At 36.7% G+C, this 19728-nt stretch overlaps 1 protein-coding gene across 1 annotated transcript in view; it reads right to left on the bottom strand.

The window, feature by feature from the left end:
- FOXP2 (forkhead box P2) overlaps nt 1-19728 on the bottom strand; it is a 656652-nt gene that overhangs the window by 61042 nt on the left and 575882 nt on the right. The window contains exons 9-11 of the mRNA XM_010831196.1: nt 15457-15594; nt 14115-14345; nt 12488-12650 (exon numbers count right to left, since the gene is read on the bottom strand). Of these exons, the coding sequence (XP_010829498.1) occupies nt 12488-12650; nt 14115-14345; nt 15457-15594 (532 nt within the window). The remainder of the gene's footprint in view (nt 1-12487; nt 12651-14114; nt 14346-15456; nt 15595-19728) is intronic.

Genomic DNA, 19728 nt, shown 5'->3' with positions numbered 1-19728 from the left:
CTGGGATTTCTTTGGAAGGAATTATGCTAAAGCTGAAACTCCAGTACTTTGGCCACCTCATGTGAAGAGTTGACTCATTGGAAAAGACTCTGACGCTGGGAGAGATTGGGGGCAGGAGGAGGAGGGGACGACAGAGGAGGAGATGGCTGGATGGCATCACTGACTCGATGGACGTGAGTTTGAGTGAACTCCGGGAGTTGGTGATGGACAGGGAGGCCTGGCGTGCTGCGATTCATGGGGTGGCAAAGAGTCGGACACGACTGAGCAACTGAACTGAACTGAGATTACTCCGATTGCAGATAATCGGGGTGGGGGGCATTTTTAAAAAGTAAAGTAACACACTGCTCATGAGACAACGTTTTCACATCAACTTGCTTAGTTTTTTTCTATGGATATAAAACTATTTTAAAATATGAAACAACTAGCTAATCAACTTTGTGCCATTTTGGAGGTTTCATGAGTTTTTTTTTATGTTTTGATGATTTGCAAGAATTAATTCACTTTTTCAGGCAGTATTATAACAAAGTCAGTATTGTATTCTATGGAACAGTACTCCCTAAATGCTGTTAGTCTAAGAGATCTCAGAGATCTGTTATCTCAATTTAGGAGACCCATGGCTTATGTTAGCAAGTAAAACAGTTCTGAGATGTTTAGTAACAGAGATATCTTAGATTTCTTTCTTTAACTCAGTGTTTTTCAAATATGTAAGGAAAAAAATAACTCAATAAATTATTTTTATAATTACACTAATTTATTTCAGTATCAAATACTAAGTACAGGCTTAGGATTCAAGTGATCTCTAGCCCAAATCTCTTCCTTGAATTGCAGGCTTATTTGACATCTCACTGTAACACTAACAGATTCTCCAGTCTTACATGTTCACAACTAAGCTCCTGTTTATACAGCTCCTCTGGCTCCAACTCACTCCTCTGGCAGGTTTCTTTGTCTGATTTATTTAACAGATATATATATATATAGTGCTACTTATATGTCAATCAATTTTGCAAAGCCTTCATACATGATAACTGATGTAATGCCCAACCACTATCATCTTTACTTTCATTTTAGAGATGAGGACACTGAAGTACAGGAAAATTAATTAACTTGTTCAAGAGCACCCTCACATTTCCAAGGTCACAACTCACATAGCCCCTTCCCAGGACGACTTCCCTGGCTATCTTGTGTACAAGTTCAACTTCACCCATCTCATGGTTGCTTAAGTGTCTCTTATCCTTGCTTTTTCATTTTTCTCCTTAGCAGTTACCACTATATACTTTATTTGTTGTCTGTCTTCTTCTTTAAAAGGTAAGTTTTATAATGGCAGGGTTTACTATCGGTTATTGTCAAAGATTTATCCCCAGAGCCTATACAAGTGCCTGCAACAAGTGAAAATTCAATGAAGCTAAGTTAAAAGATCTGTTCAATTTATCAGAAAACTAGTGTATTGGCAAGCACAATCTGGGATCTGGGAATCAGTGGACTAGAGCATCATAGATTAATAATCAACATAAAATCTTAAGTGAAGATTATTCACTTTCCCTTAAAACAGTATTTCAAGGATGTATACATGCAATTAGTGTAGTCCAGTCGCTCAGTTGTCTCCGACTGTTTGCGACCCCCATGGACTGCAGCACGCCGGGCCTACCTCTCCATCACCAACTCCTGGAGTTTACACAAACTCATGTCCATTGAGTCAGTGATGCCACCCAACCATCTCACCCTCTGTTGTCCCCTTCTCCTCCCACTTTAAATCTTTCCCAGCATCAGGGTCTTTTCCAATGAGTCAGTTCTTTGCATCAGGTAGCCAAAGTATTGGAGCTTCATCTTCAGTATAAGTCCTTCCAATGAATATTCAGGACTGATTTCCTTTAGGATGGACTTTATGGGATGGACTTTATAGGATGGACTTTATGATTTCCTTTAGGATCTCCTTGCAGTCCAAGGGACTCCCAAGAATCTTCTCCAACACACAGTTCAAAAGCACCCATTCTTTGTCACTCAGCTTTCTTTACATCCAACTCTCACATCCATACACAGTTCAAAAGCACCCACTCTTTGTCACTCAGCTTTCTTTACATCCAACTCTCACATCCATACATGACTACTGGAAAAACCATAGCTTTGACTAGACAGAATTTTGTTGGCAAAGTAATGTCTCTGCTTTTTAATATGCTGTGTAGGTTGGTCATAACTTTCCTTCCAAGGAGTAAGCATTTTTTAATTTCATGACTGCAGTCACCAACTGCAGTGAGTTTGGAGCACCCAAAAATAAAGTCTCTCACTATTTCTACTGTTTCCCCATCTATTTCCCATGAAGTGATGGGAGCAGATGCCATGATCTTCGTTTTTGGAATGTTGAGCTTTAAGCCAACTTTTTCATTCTCCTCTTTCACTTTCATCAAGACACTGTTTAGTTCTTCTTCGCTTTCTACCATAAGGGTTGTATCATCTACATATCTGAGGTTATTGATATTTCTCCTGGCAATCTTGATTCCAGCTTGTGCTTCATCCAGGCCAGCATTTCTCATGATGTACTCTGCATATAAGTTAAATAAGCAGGGTGACAATTTACAGCCTTGATGTAATCCTTTCCTTATTTGGAACTAGTCTGTTGTTCCATGTCCAGTTCTAACTGTTGCTTCCTGACCTGCATATAGATTTCTCAAGAGGCAGGTCAGGTGGTCTGGTATTCCCATCTCTTGCAGAATTTTCCAGAGTTTGTTGTGATCCACACAGTCAAAGGCTTTGGCATAGCTTTAAAACAGAAGTAGATGTTTTTCTGGAACTCTCTTGCTTTTTCAATGATCCAACATGTGTTGGTAATTTGATCTCTGGTTCCTCTGCCATTTCTAAATCCAGCTTGAACATCTGGAAGTTCACAGTTCACATACTGGTGAAGCCTGGCTTGGAGAATTTTGACCATTATTTTGCTAGTGTGTGAGATGAGTGCAATTGTGTGGTAGCTTGAGCATTCTTTGGCATTATTTTTCTTTGGGATTGAAATGAAAACTGACCTTTTTCCTGTGGCCACTGCTGAGATTTCCAAATTTGCTGGCATATTGAGTGTAGCACATTCACAGCATCACATTTTAGGATTTGAAATAGCTTAACTGGAATTCTGTCACTCCACTAGCTTTTTTAGTAGTGATGTTTCGTAAGGCCCACTTGACTTCACATTCCAGGATGTCTGGCTCTAGGTGAGTCATCACACCATCGTGACTATCTGGGTCTTGAAGATCTTTTTGGTATAGTTCTTCTGTGTATTCTTGACACCTCTTCTTAATATCTTCTGCTTCTGTTCAGTTCAGTTCAGTCACTCAGTCATGTCCGACTCTTTGTGACCCCATGAATTGTGGCACACCAGGCCTCCCTGTTCATCACCAACTCCTGGAGTTTACCCAAACTCATGTCCATCGAGTCGATGATGCTATCCAGCCATCTCATCCTCTGTCATCCCCTTCTCCTCCTGCCCCCAATACCTCCCAGCATCAGGGTCTTTTCCAATGAGTCAACTCTTTGCATGAGGTGGCCAAAGTACTGGAGTTTCAGTTTTAGCATCAGTCCTTCCAATGAACACCCAGGACTGATCTCCTTTAGGATGGACTGTCTCCTTGCAGTCTTCTGTTGCTGCTACTGATAAGCTGCTTCAGTCGTGTCCGACTCTGTGCGACCCCAAAGACGGCAGCCCACCAGGCTCCCCTGTCCCTGGGATTCTCCAGGCAAGAACACTGGACTGGGTTGCCATTTCCTTCTCCAATGCATGAAAGTGAAAAGTGAAAGTGAAGTCGCTCAGTCGTGTCCGACTCGTAGCAACCCCATGGACTGCAGCCCACCAGGCTCCTCCGTCCATGGGATTTTCCAGGCAAGAGTACTGGAGTGGGGTGCCATTGCCTTCTCTGAGTCTTCTGTTAGGTCCATACTATTTCTGTCCTTTATTGAGCTCATCTTTGCATGAAATGTTCCCTTGGTATCTCTAATTTTCTTGAAGAGATCTCTGGTCTTTCCCATTCTCTTGTTTTCCTCTATTTCTTTGCGTTGATCACTGAGGAAGGCTTTCTTATCTCTTCTTGCTATTCTTTGGTACTCTTCATTCAAATGTGTATATCTTTCCTTTTCTCCTTTGCCTTTTGCTTCTCTTCTTTTAAAGCTATTTGTAAGGCCTCCTCAGACAAGCATTTTGTCTTTTTGTATTTCTTTTTCTTGAGGATGATCTTGATCCCTGCCTCCTGTATAGTTCTTCAGGCACTCTGACTATCAGATCTAATCCTTTGAATCTATTTCTCACTTCCACTGTATAATTGTAAGGGATTTGATTTAGGTCATACCTGAATGGTGCAGCGGTTTCCCTACTTTCTTCAATTTAAGTCTGAATTTGGCAATAAGGAGATCATGATCTGAGCCACAGTCAGCTCCTGGTCTTGTTTTTTTCTGACTGTATAGAGCTTCTCCATCTTTGGCTGCAAAGAATATAATCATCCTGACTTCAGTGTTGACCATCTGGTGATGTCCATGTGTAGAGTCTTCTCTGTGTTGTTGGAAGAGGGTGTTTGTTCTGACCAGTGTGTTCTCTTGGCAAACTCTATCAGCTTTTGCCCTGCCTCATTCTGTACTCCAAGGCGAAATTTGCATGTTACGCCAGGTATTTCTTGACTTCCTACTTTTGTATTCCAGTCCCCTATAATGAAAAGGACATCATATTTGGGTGTTAGTTCTATAAGGTCTTGTAGGTCTTCATAGAACTTTTCAACTTCAGCTTCTTCAGCATCACTGGTCAGGAGATAGACTTGGATTACTGTGATATTGAATGGTTTGCCTTGGAAACAAACAGAGATCATTCTGTCGTTTTTGAGACTGCATCCAGAACTCTTTTGTTTCAGAATTTTTGTTGATTATGATGGCTATCCATTTCTTCTAAGGGATTCTTGCCCACTATAGTAGATATAATGGTCATCTGAGTTAAAATCACCCATTCCAGTCCATTTTAGTTTGCTGATTCGGTTTGTTGCTATTCACTGCCAGTACTATAGACAAGCATTAAAAGGTTTCTTCTTTCAGGAGTTGAAAGAAAAACAATAATTGCTAATCAAATTCCATATAATACCACAGATAAATCAAGTAATTCTTTATTCCTAGAGTCAGAGTTTGTAGAATAACTACTAGGTGCCAAGCACTCTGCTAAGAATTGATGAAAATTTGGTAATTCATATCTAGATTCACATCTAGATTATACATCCTTAAGGCACACACAATTTAAAAATTCCAGTGGTCTCACATACTGGTAAAAATTATTAATACATGAGCAGCTCTCTGACACTCAAAAATAAAAATAATTCTTTCCATGTCCTTTTATTTTCTACATTCAGTAATAATTTTGTTATTAAATAAGTAATTTTAATATGGCATTATGTAAAGTCAGTCGACTTGAATTAATTAATTTAATAATGGTCTGCTTATTTTAGGGTTACTCAAAACTAAAAATAATAAAAGTATATTTTTGTAGAGTATTATATTATTCATATGTATATTGAACCAATCTGATATTAAATAATTTGAATTATTGAAATATTAATTTTTACTTTTCATCTTAAATTTTACAATTTGAAAAACCAGTATACACACATGGGCAAAATAACTGAACTGCAGAGAAGGGTATGCCTTGCAAACTTAAATTTCCATACTAGTCCTGACCTCTGTGTCCCCAGAACTCCTCTCCAGTGGCAACAATTATTGCAGTTGGTGAGCTGTCCCTCAGAGAGCCACGTGTTGATTTATAATTTGCCAAACCTAACATCTTATTGATCTGTATTTGACTAGGAGCTTACTATAACCTGTATGCAAAATGCCCCTGTTTAAAATCTATTTTCAATGAGAGGTGTACCAAATAAACATTTTGTTCAAATGCTGAATTACAGGGAGTAAAACTAGTTTTTTTTGCTGAAACTGAGACCAAAGGCAAGTATCTTAACCAAGGAAAGGAATTTCTAGGATACAGGAATACATCTGACATAAAAACTGTTCCTGCTATGATTTAACTATTAAATGTTCACAGTTTGATATTCTCTTACAAAAACAATGATTTCTCATTTTTCTTGATTATGATATCTTAATGTGGCAAAGTTTTCCCACAACTCATAAAGAATTAACAGTCTTATGGACTCTGTGGGAGAGGGAGAGGGTGGGGAGATTTGGGAGAATGACATTGAAACATGTAAAATATCATGTAAGAAATGAGTTGCCAGTCCAGGTTCGATGCACAATACTGGATGCTTGGGGCTAGCACACTGGGACGACCCAGAGGGATGGTATGGGGAGGGAGGAAGGAGGAGGGTTCAGGAGGGTTCAGGATGGGGAACACATGTATACCTGTGGCAGATTCATTTGGATATTTGGCAAAACTAATACAATTATGTAAAGTTTAAAAATAAAATTAAATTAAAAAAAAAAGACATATAACCTAAACATTAAATCCAATTTAATCTCTATCTTCCTATCTCATTTAAATTTTCTCAAAAACTAACTCCATATATTTTTAATATTTCCCCATGTATTTATTTATCCCTGTTAGCTTTTTTAAAACCCAATTTTATTATTTTTTGAGTCAATTTTTTAAAACTTAAAAAAATAGTTTATTTTTGGCTCTGCTGGGTCTTTGTTGCTACATTGGCTTTTCTCTAGTTGCAGAAAATGGGCGCTACTCTCTAGCTGCTGTATGCTAGCTTCTCATTGCAGAGGCTTCTCATTGCAGAGCACAGGCTGTAGGGTGTGGGCTTCAGGAGTGGCAGCACGTGGGCTCCTTAGTTGCGGCTCCTGTTCTCTAGAGCACAGGCTCACTAGTTGTGGTGCATGGGCTTAATCGCTCTTCAGTATGTAGGCTCTTCCCAGATCAGGGGTTGAACCTTTGTCTCCTGGATTAGCAGGCAGATTCTCTACCGATGAGCCACCAGGAAAGTCACCCTCAGTTAGTTTTTAATGCATAACAGCATTCACAGGTAACTTGCAAAGTTTTAGTACCCCAACAATAAATTTTCATTCAAACTTTATCTCACTGATGGAGTTTCCAGGATGTAAAACTCCAAAGAAGATTTCCTTAAGTTACAAATAGAAGGTTTATTTGGTAAGTGAAAGGGAATACTAAGATGGTAACAATAATTCTTTATGACTTACATTGTTCATAATGCTAGTACTATTACCCTTATTATATATATGTTCTATGTAAGCCTATTATCACAGATAAAGCAAAAACTTAAGGATGCCAGAGTGGTGTTGAAGTAGGAATTTGGCTATTTAGAGTTTCACAAGCAGAACATGAAGTCAAAGCCAAATAGCTGACTTTGACTGAACACTGATGCCAAAGATGAACTTCAGCAGAGTCCTAACTCAACATAAAGGACATTATTATACTTTATTTCAAAATATATCTTTTTTTTTATTGTTCAACAATTCTCTGATTCCAAGCTCATCTAGTTTGACAAATAGATTTTGTTAGTTCAAAATTGCACTGGTTTTTATCCAAAATTCCCTGTTAGGTCTCTCAGATTGGTAATGAAAATGTTTATTTTAGACAGGTATTATAAATTCAAAAAATTTTTAAAAGTTGGAATGAAACATATATGTATATGTGTGTATGTGTATACACACACATACATACACATATATGTATGTGTTTTTGTTGTTTGGTTGCTCAGTCATGTCCAACTCTTTGCATCCTCCTGGATTGTAGCCCACCAGGCTACTCTGTCCATGGGATTTCCCAGGCACAAATATTGGAGTGGATTGCCATTTCCTTCTCCAGGGTAAGTATGTGTATACATATGTAAGTTCTTGGAGTAATACTGAATTTGTGAATATATACTGTGTATTGGGATACACTGACCTCATCTTATGTCAAAAATATATATCAAAATTTAAAGTGCATGTCACAATAATTTCATATTTTTTTAAGTTTTAATTTTTTAATCCTATTTAAGTACCATAGTAAACAAGGGTCAGTCAGTCAGTCAGTTCAGTTGCTCAGTCATGTCCAACTCTTTGCGACCCCATGAATCGCCGTATGCCAGGCCTCCCTGTCCATCACCAACTCCCGGAGTTTATTCCAAACTCATGTCCATCGAGTCAGTGATGCCATCCAGCCATCTCATCCTCTGTCATCCCCTTCTCCTCCTGCCCCCATTTTCCAATGAGTCAACTCTTTGCATGAGGTGGCCAAAGTACTGGAGTTTCAGCTTCAGCATCAGTCCTTCCAATGAACACCCAGGACTGATCTCCTTTAGGATGGACTGGTTGGATCTCCTTGCAGTCCAAGAGACTCTCAAGAGTCTTCTCCAAACACCACAGTTCAAAAAGCATCAGTTCTTCAGTGCTCAGCTTTCTTCACAGTCCAACTCTCACACCCATACATGACCACTGGAAAAACAATAGCCTTGACTAGACGGACCTTTGTTGGCAAAGTAATGTCTCTGCTTTTTAATATTCTACCTAGGTTGGTCATAACTTTCCTTCCAAGGAGTAAGCGTCTTTTAATACTATGTCATGAAGATATGTCACTAAATAATTATTAGTTGATATTTAAAGTACACTGTGCATTAAATACTTTTACAATCAGTAGTTTATTCTAGACGGATTTACAAATCCATCCTTTCTTATTTGACTTCTGTATACCAACAGTCACTCTATATACAAACTTAGAGATCATAATTTAATTGCCTACTTTACATTAAAATCCAGGATTGTAGTAACTGTAGTAATGTTCATGATGACTTTAAATACTCAGTATTTAAAATGCCTTACTTTAAAATGATAAAATATAACATTGCATCATTTTGCAACATAGAGAAAAATGTCTGTGAATTTCTTTATCAAAATTATAAATTTCTAATGTCTAATTCTCATGCACAAATTTTTATACAGTTGAAAAAAAATCATAGCTTTAAAAGTAGTCTGAACAAGCTGTGTTAAATCATGGGGATAAATACTGCTAGTATAGCATATTTTTTAAGATACAATGAGACTATTATCATTGTATATTAATCCTACTTTGTTTTCATATGGTTATTATTTGTAACTAATTGATCAACCAACCAAAAACCTCATGCAAAGTTAACTGAGAAGCTGTTAAAAAAATAATTAAAACATTTTTGTTCAAAACAGGCAGTAGCTGAGGCAAAGATTCAGCTTTTTTCCTTTTACAATTACTTTTTTACTTTGTCCCACTTTAACTTTGAAATTCCACAAGTGTGCTATGAACTCATGTTTCTTTAGCATAGCTGGTTTATCTGACACATTCCTTCTGAGTTTGGCTGATGAGTCTCCACAATGGCACTTTCCGTACATTTATCTAAACAGTTGAAAACACAATGGTGACTTCCATCTCTTTTGTTTGGACCCAGAGATTATCACACTAAGAGAAGTAAACCAGACAGAGAAAGACAAGTATCATATGATACCACTTATACGTGGAATCCAAATAAAAAATGACACAAATGAACTTATATATAAAACAGAAATAACCCCACAGACATAGAAACAAATGTATGGTTACCGAAGGGGATAGGGGAGGGAGGGTAAACTAGGAGTTCGGGATTCTGCATCACATTACTATACATAAAATAGATAACCAACAAGGACTTACTATATAGTACAGCAAACTACAGTCAATATTTTTTAATAACCTATGTGAGAAAAGAATCTGAAAAAGAATATATGTGTATATATATATATTCTTTCTATATATATTTTTGTGTATATATATATATATATGAATCACTTAACACTTTAAACTATCACAACAGTGTAAGTCTACTATATTTCAATTAAAAAACTGTTTAAATCCATTTTCTGCTCAAACCAAGACTGCTCAAATGTTTTCAGTTTTACTTCTTTTCCCTCAGCATTTTCCATTCTGTGTGTTTTATTTCTCATGTATTTTATGGAGATACAAATGGAAGAAAAATAAGTGGTGATCAATCACTTTAAATAGTAGAGAAATAGTGAATCATTACATTGTGTAACATCAGGGACTAACTCAGGGTTGTAAGTCAATCTTTTCATGATGTATGTAAGCCAAGTCACTATGCTGCATACCTTAAATTTATACAGTGCTGTATATAAATTATATCTCAATAAAACTGGAAAAAAACAAGAAAAACAAAGGAGATAATTCTATCAAAAAAAAAAGCTCAGGAATAAGAGAAAGTTTTTATTTAAAAACTATTAGAATGGTTATATCATAATGAATTTCCTTGTTCACAAGATATTTGTATGCTTGATTTTAAAGAATGCAGTTCAACAAGTATATTTTATAGAAGTTGCATTTTGTTTCTATGAGCATTTTAAACATTTTTTAAATGTTTGAATGGTTTTACTCAAATAAAATCATGCTGGTTTATTCCAATTCTCTTTGGAATGACACAGAAAAAAATGGTTTTACTGCCTTGTTTTTCTTTCACAATTTAAACTTTATCTCTCTTGATTTCTTCAGAGTAATGCAATCAGGTGAATTAGAGTATCTAAAGTCAAATGAAAGAGGAATTCTGGGGAAATTAAGCCATAGAGATAGTAATTTGATAAATAAAGAGAAAAACATCTACCCTGGTATTTTTAACTTAATGTGCAACAAACAAAAACTTGAATATTTAAAAGGCTCTTTTTTTTTCTTTGTAATTTATTTTTTTATTGAAGGATAATTGCTTCACAGAATTTTGTTGTTTTCTGTCAAACCTCAACATGAATCAGCCATAGGTATACATACATTCCCTCTGTTTTGAACCTCCCTCCCATCTCCCGCCCCATCCCACCCCTCTAGGTTGATACAGAGTCCCTGTTTGAGTTTTCTGAGCCATACAGCAAATCCCATTGGCTATCTATTTGACAGGTGGTAATGTAAATTTCCATGTTACTTGCCTAATTATAATTTTTTGGTATACTTAATCATTTTTTATTTTCTTCAGTGTCTCCTACAGAGGCAGAAAAATGCATAGCAAGTATTACTACAATGTGAGCTCCCCTGGAACAAGCATAAATGATTTGAATTAAAGTTCATTTGGATTAAAGCTTATTCCAACAAAATCCTAATGGAAATTAGAATATGCTTTCCATTATATTTATAGATACATGAATTTTACCAGTATTGAGAATTTTAGCACACAAAGAACCATTTTGTTTACTATTCTGTTTTCTTTTTTTACTTAGAACCCTTTCCATTTCCCCAAAGTTGAGTACAATAATGAATACATACAATTTTATATTTGTATGCTATTGTGTTATTGAATTATTAAAGTACATCCAAGTTTTTCTTATCAGAAAAATAAGAATACAACTGACAACTTTTTAAAGCTATAATTCATAATTATAGCAACATCATTTTAGAGAAAGGAGGATCAATATGGTCCAGGATGTATGAGGAGGTCCCCCAAGCATAACTTGGAATATTGTCTGTAGGAATACATAAAGCCTCCCTTTTATATGTAGGGATTTTAGTGTGCAGATTAGGAGTGTCTATCTTTTTCTTAGCAGTTGTTCACCAAAACTCCTATCAGCTCACTTATGTTAAATAGAGTGTTGTTAGCCTTCTCACTAATCCAATTCCCTGCAGATCTTCAGTATATATTTGATACCTTGAATTGTGCTGTTCTTACACGTTTTCTTCTGTAAAACAAATAAATACACATTTAATATCTAACAAAGCACTTGAGCGCAGTTTACCAAACACTTAAAAAGCAGTGTGTAATAAAATCTCTGAGTCTCAAGACAAAGAGGCATGCAACCATGTTAACAATCATGTTTTTTTCAATTTTTATTTTATAAAAGGGTATAGCTGAATTACAATGTTGTCAGTTTCAGGTACTCAGCAAAGTGACTTAGTTATACATATACTGCTGCTGCTGCTGCTGCTGCTGCTGCTGCTAAGTCGCTTCAGGCATGTCCGACTCTGTGCGACGGACTCTGTGGACTCTGCCCCACAGACGGCAGCCCACCAGGCTCCTCCGTCCCTGGGATTCTCCAGGCAAGGACACTGGAGTGGGCTGCCATTTCCTTCTCCAAGTTATACATATATGCATCTATTCTTTTTCAGATTCTTTCCCCATATAGATTATTACAGAGTACGAGTAGAGTTCCCTATGCTATACAGTAGGTTTTTATTATCTATTTTATATACAGTAGTATGTGCATCTAAATCACATACTCAAAACTTCTACTAACTTTGGGTTTTGCTTGTTCTCCTTTGTCCAGCTGCTTTACTTGTAAGATTAGGTTGTTTGAGATTTTTTTGTTTCCTGAGGTAAAACTGTGTTGATGTAAACTTCCCTCTCAGAACTGCTTTTGCTGCCCTGCAAAGGTTTTAAGTCACTCTGTTTTTGTTTTCATAACAATCATGTTTTAATAATAAACATGAAGGTCATAAAAAATTTCTCAAGGTATAGTGTAGACAGGCCACACAGTGATAGAAATGCAAGCTTAGAAATGACATGTGCACCATGTTTGTATGTACCTTGAGGCAGCGACTGGACTGGAAGTGCCGCCTGGCCAGGTGGGATCGAGATGAGTCCCTGACGCTGAAGGCTGAGCAGATGCTGCTGCTGCTGGAGTTGTTGCATCTGGAGAAGCTGCTGCTGGAAGACAAGCTGCTGGGCTGCCAACTGCTGCTGCTGCTGCTGGTGTCAGAAAACCCAACCCAGTGAATGAAAGGCAGAGTCTGTGCAAACAGTTCTCATATAGAAAAACACACATTCATTTCATTGCCCTGGTGCATTTGTGAATGGTCATCCCACCATTAAAGTTCAAGGGAAGAATGTGAGCAAGCTCTAGATTTTCAGTTTTCTTTCAAATATTAACACAGCAGCAGAGAAAAGAGGATGGAACAAGGTCTAGAGAAAGTGTGTCACAATGGTTCAGACTTTTTAAATGGGCTTATTTCAGATGATAATAAATTTATTTATACTCAAAGAATGACACTTGATGGAAACAGTCAACTTCAACAGCACTTTTTATTTTTTTTCCAACTCAGTAAGTTTGATCTGCAGAAGTCCATGACCGTGGTCTCTAGTGATCTATTAGTAAACTGGGATGTAGCCTTCATAGGACAGGCCTGTTAGCTCCCTCTCTTCCTCTTCTCTCTTACTGGAATATATTAAAGGCAGAATTATGTTCAAGGCCCCAAAACGTGCCCTTATTATAAGGAAAAGTATAAGTTCCAATTTTGTGAGGCATTACAAGACAAACCAGACTCCTTTTGGACTCAGGAGGGTATGAGAAGGCAGTCACACTTCAGAGAAAGACAAGCTGCTGTGGAAGACCTTTCCTTTTTAGTTTGGGAAAAAGAGAAACTTCTGATGCGCTCACTGGAAAACAGACTGCATAATGGAGCAAGTCATGTGGATTGCCCAAAGCCTCCGGAGAAATAAGGGAGCAATTTCTATTCTGTAGTTGATGGCTGTCTGAAATTCTATTCACAAATCCAAACAGAAACAAAGCCTCAGGGGGTCAAAACTGTTTCCTGTACGTTTGCATAATGGGCAGCTTGAAGACAACAGCTCTGATACCTGCTGATCAATTTAACTACTTCAACATGTTTTGTTTGTATTATGTTTATATTTGATGCAGTTTGCTGACAAGTGCAAGCTAGGCCTGAGAAGCCAGCTTGTCAGTTTGATTTATGAGCATATCAAACTGGAACTTTCTACTCGCCACTCCAAACCTACAGTAGCAGTCATTAATCAGGGGCCTGTGACTTTGAAATCTGTGCCCAACCACTTTCTCCGTTTTTCCCCCCACAACCCCCAATAACAGGCTCAATTTGCATGCATGTTCTCTGAGCTGCACCACTGAGAAAAATAAGGTTCCCTCACCAACTTAGATTCTCCGTGCATACAAGATAATCAGTACTTTGTCCACCACACAGCTTGCTCTTTGTACACTGTGATTCATTAGTGAACATTAGACGACAGCAGCATTGGATTATAACTCTCAAGTCCCATGCTACAAAAAAGGAGAACAGGAGAGTTCCACTGTCACTGCTATTAAGCTCAGTACAAATGTATAATAGTGCATCTTTGACAGCAAGAGCCTGGTGATAGGAAGACCAAAGACTGCCCTGGCCTCTCTGTGCCCTTCCCAACCTCGCGCTCCTCTGCATGGATGAGCTGGCTGGATCCTACCTCTTTTGCTTGCTTTCCAGGATGCTGTTGCTGCGGCTGCTGCTGTTGCTGCTGCTGTTGTTGCTGCTGCTGCTGTTGCTGCTGCTGCTGCTGTTGCTGTTGCTGCTGCTGCTGCTGCTGCTGTTGCTGCTGCTGCAAAAGCTGAAGATGTAACTGCTCTTGCTGTTTCTTGTAAAACTCTTGTAGTTGTTGCTGAATAAACCATTTTGACTTTAATAAATAAAGGCAAAAGTTGCATGTATTATAAACCTCCTAAACTCTTCTACACTGGTACAGGGTAGAGTCTCCATTAAGATTCATCTCACAAGAAAAACAACCAATATGCACTGGATTCCAGGAGACAGATCTACATATATATTTTTTTTTTTTTCCCAAGCCAGTTCTGAAACTTCACAATTCAGAGTCCAAAATATCCTAAATGAAGGGGTATAGAAAAATCTGTATTCTAAAGTGCTAGAGCCAAATGAATAACCTAGATTATTATATCTGCCGTCTACTCTACCACTTATAAGAACCAACTACAGAGTTACGTAAGATTAGGGTGACCGGTTCTTACCAGAAAAAAAACTGTAATCCATCAGATGGACAGAAGATCAGAGTTAGAAATATAAGCAGTTGGTCTGTGGTCACCATCACAGAACATAGCAAAGTAATTAAATCTATAAGAATTCAGGTAAAGCACATTATTTTCTCTATGAAAAATTAAGTCTATGACTAAAGTCCACTTTATATAAACTTGAGGCTCCAATAATATATATATATATTAGGAACATTAGTTTTTTTGTTATTTGAAAAAGATAAATCTCATGAATTGGTGGCTCAGCTGCTCAACTTTGTTATAATAAGTAGATACTTCTATTCCTAAATTCCAAATGAATTTTGAAAAGGAAAATTTGAGATGTTACTTTTCCATTGTAGCAGTAGGTCAGAATCACTTTCATCCTTATGTGAACTAAAAGGAGTATTGGAGGGTTAGGAATTTCAAAAAGAACAATTACCTGTAGGTCTCTTTGCACTTTTGCAGGCAAGTCTACAAATCCAATGCACCTAAGCATTTAAATATTTAAATATTGATTTATCTCATGTTGAAATGACAATTCTTTCGGCTCTTACTCTAGATGTTAATGACTTTAAAAAGACTAAGGGGTTTAAACTTTCCTAAGCAGTTCTGCAATTACAATGCTATATGTATATTCCAGGATACAGACAGGTTGTCCTTTCCGGTGGAGAAAGAATTTGTCATTTATGCCCATGGCACTGTCAGCACAGGTGCTAGAATTCCAAAGTAGGTAACCCACATTACCTGCTGCAGCATGACTGCCTGCTGCTGCTGGAGAAGGGCTTGGAGTTGCTGAGGAGACAGGACTTGCTGCTGAAGGATTTGCTGCATTTGCTGAGGGGTGATCACCTGGGGAGTCATCATGGCCACCGACACAGGCACCTTGATGGAGGCAGAAGGAGAAAGAGTGGATGTCACCAAATGTTAACCGACTTCAGAGCTCTATGGCATCCCTACCAAATCCTTTATTAATGATGACCAATCAATTTTATAGAATATTTGTTATATTATTTAACTATTTAACAATGGCATTAAGGTACCCCAGTATTTAGACACTGGGTTTTCAAAGGCATCAGATATTATCAGATTCCACCTTTATATTCCATACCTTTTATGTATTATGCTAAGATGTGTTGCTTTGACTAGCATAGTTAGAAATAAATAATAACATGTCAGTTTTCTCAATACTTCATAACTGATTATCTTACCAATGGCACAGTGCTACAAGTTAAAAACCTTTCAAAATAGTTTACTGGTATGATTCAGATAGATGTAATAATGATTAAACAACTGAAAAATACACATTTAAATATCTGTTATCAAAGCTAGTAAAAAGAATGTATGTGCAGTGTGCTGCTGCTGCTGCTAAGTCGCATCAGTCGTGTCCAACTCTGTGCGACCCCATAGAGGGCAGCCTACCAGGCTCCCCAGTCCCTGGGACTCTCCAGGCAAGAACACTGGAGTGGGTTGCCATTTCCTTCTCCAATGAATAAAAGTGAAAAGTGAAGGTGAAGTCGCTCAGTCGTGTCCGACTCTTAGAGACCCCATGGACTGCAGCCCACAAGGCTCCTCCATCCATGGGAGTTTCCAGGCAAGAGTACTGAAGTGGGGTGCGATGTGCAGTGTACTTACTCATAAAATAGAACCACCATCTTCAAATTATGTATAAATATATATATATATATTATACATAGTACTAGAAAAATATACACAGTAATACATATTACTACAGGAGTATATATAGTAACTAATATAGGATATTTGTTTATTTACTTATATACCCCCAGAAAATAGCTACACAAATAGGTCCTCTCAAAGAAAGGATCTTAAGTTTAATATTATAGCTTATCCTTTAAGCATTTTCCTATTTCAAGCTAACTAAACTTATACCAGGAAGTCCGGAAATATAAAGATTACTCAATGGTTATTCATTAATTTGAAAAAAAGTTAAGGTATTTTGCTCAAAATGTTCTTTCTACCATTTACTTCCCTTTCAAAGTTGTGAATAAAGAGCTGAAAAGGATATGAGGAGAGTGAGAAAGAAATAGAGCAGAAAAATGAAGCAAGGAAAATGCAAAGTAAGGAAAAGCAGGGAGAAAGTCTGACAGGAAGAGAGAAATTCTGTAGAGAGACAAGTACAGGTAAAGGCTGGCAAAGAGGTGAACAAGGAGCCCTCCTACACAGAAGCCTGGGGCGTCCATCTGCTCAGTGAGGTGGCAGTCACACTCTTTGAAGACATGTCTTATACTAATCAGGAATCAGACAACTTGTCAACTTGCCAAGTTTGCAACTTTGAAAAAGCAATCATTTCTTTCGTAGAAAAAACAATTCATTTTTACTGTATTTAAAAGCAAGTATTTATATAAACACTGGTTTTGAACAAATTCTTAGAACAACATGTGTCTTTGAAAAGAGAAAATAGGAATCATAGACATGGTTCACAATTTATCCTGAGCCATTTTTAACACAGTTCAAACTTTTTGAGTTTGGCACTTTATGTCATAAAGAAAGGAGAAATTAATAATGAAAACAAATTTAGAAGAAAAAATAGAGAAATTCAGGGTGAATTAACTCTTCTCTCTTAAAAAAAAGAGAAACACATATACTTCATATTTCATACTAAAGAAAGAGTATTTTCTATCCTTTGCTATCTTGAAATATGGATTCATTATATGTCATTTTGTAACTTGAAGGGAAAGGATCACTGAATAACAGAAAGGAACTCAAAAGTAATTTTAAAAAATGTTCCTGAATTTTTTAGAACATACTCTCATACCTTTAGATTACTGTACTTGAAAATATCATAATAAGGCTTTCTGAAATGTATGCTATAAAATTAACTGATCCAATAGGTGTCAAGCTGTTTAAAAATTTAATGGACAGTTTACTTAATTGTTCTTTGATAAACAAAAAGAGATGGTTAGACAATAGTTTGGGAAAAAGAAAATCTATATACAAAAAAGCCTTTTGTTCCAGTAATCATTTGCCTCATACTATCTCCAAATAACAAGGAATCAAACTGAAATGAAAGAACAGAGAAAGAGAAGTTAACTTTTAAAAGGGCTGCCAATCCAGATAAACACACAGTTAAGTAGGTAGCTAGATCACATATACGTAGGCAGTTCGACACATACAAAGATACCTTCTATAGAGTCTATCATGTAATGAGAAGCTTGCCACGTTTCTTACCACTTTTTAGCATATGGAACGCTTTCACTTAAATTATCTCTGTCTGCAAACAAAAGTATATTATGTGTAACTGATAACAAATGTACTAGGTAATAAAATTTTAAGAATGCAATAATACAATGCAAGTTTTCAGTCAGGTTTCACCTTATACAAATTGTGTTACCTATATCTTGTTCGTAGTCTGACTGATTTGGTGTATGCTGCTGCTGCTGCTAAGTTGCTTCAGTCGTGTCCAACTCTGTGCGACCCCATAGACAGCAGCCCACCAGGCTCCCCCGTCCCTGGGATTCTCCAGGCAAGGATTTGGTGTATAAGCAGGGCTTAAACAAGTTCTCTATCTTTGCATTCTTTAGAGTTCATTAGCCCTTTCACCATGGTTAAATTAACTGTTTTTTTAATTCTTAAAATGATTTGTGAGTGTTTTCCTTACATCTAAAAGTTTATGACATAAATAACCATCAAATCAACGTTATTCTACAATCCTATGTATCATACTTATGTGATATTCTGAAAATTTTAAGCATTTTCTGACTTACTATCTAGGACATTGCCATCTAAAATTGGCAAAATACAGATATAAGGATGGATATGTAGGTGGAAAAAAGGTAACTAACGGAGCATTCTACTTCCATATGTACTAAACACAAACTGTAATTATACTTATAGGAAAGCACAAGTGCACTTCTGAGGGATTTCTAACATTACAAATAAGCCAATACTATCACTTCTAAATCCACATTACATAAACTCATCCAAAATAAAACATTTGGGGCTACTAAAAATTAAAAATATTTTATTAAGTAGAAAATTCATTTCTCCTACAACAAATGTCAATTACATGTTATATGTAGACTGCTCCATTGGCCTTGTTTAGAATATGCAGAATTTCTCCACTTTTAAGTGAAACATTCTAAGTTACACATTTCCTTTATTCCTCCTTTATCACTTTTGTTACTGTTACATTGCATTTCTTTGCTACTGCAAGCTACTTCAGGAATTCACTGACAAAGATGAATAGATTAACTGAGTACATAAAAATTTTTGAAGATTATGCCACTTTATCAATATTTAAGCAGGTAAAAACAGCATCAGATTTGTCTATGGATAACTTTCATATATAAATATATACCCATGCAAGTTAAGTGTTAAGCTAAAGGAAATATTTTCCACTAGATATATACTTTTATTCATGCAAATATTCTAATGAGAGATCACAATTTAGATGTGATAGAGGAGGGGAGGGAGATGTTTATCTCAGATGTTTTCTGGTGAGAAGGCAAATAAAAGTCTGATTAGGTCTAAAAAATATAGTACATTATATAGTACATTATGCACCTACCAAAAGGAACAGCTGGTTTAAAATGGGTGTCCCAGTGACAACTGTAGTCTATCAATTAAACTCTTCAAGAGTGAAAAAAGGAGACACAGTCAACTCTGGTTGAGAGATTTTTCTTTTTTTTTCTCTCTTAATATTTACTATACTGACAGAACTAAAATTCCCACAGTGATGCACAAAATAAGGCTTTCATTTACCCTTATTTATTTTCTCATTAGCTGAATTAAGCACAAATGATATGTAGCTCTGTGTACCGAGACATACGGGTAAAGACAAGGTTATATATTCTGAGATGAAAGAGGGGAAATTATGAAACTTGAAATGAGTCAAAATGGTACAAGCTGAAAGCATTTAGATATTATACCAACATAGGTTGCTAATGACTTCACATGTTTTAAGAAATAAATTATGCCTTTACATTAAACTTCTAAGTGTACCTCATTGAAAAGGTTAAAAAGTTAAGAGACAATGCAAAGATCATGTCTCCCTTC

The sequence above is a fragment of the Bison bison genome, unplaced genomic scaffold (genome assembly GCF_000754665.1).
Source record: "Bison bison bison isolate TAMUID 2011002044 unplaced genomic scaffold, Bison_UMD1.0 scf7180017864525, whole genome shotgun sequence".
NCBI lineage: Eukaryota > Metazoa > Chordata > Mammalia > Artiodactyla > Bovidae > Bison > Bison bison.
This window is presented reverse-complemented; position numbering and strand designations above follow the sequence as displayed.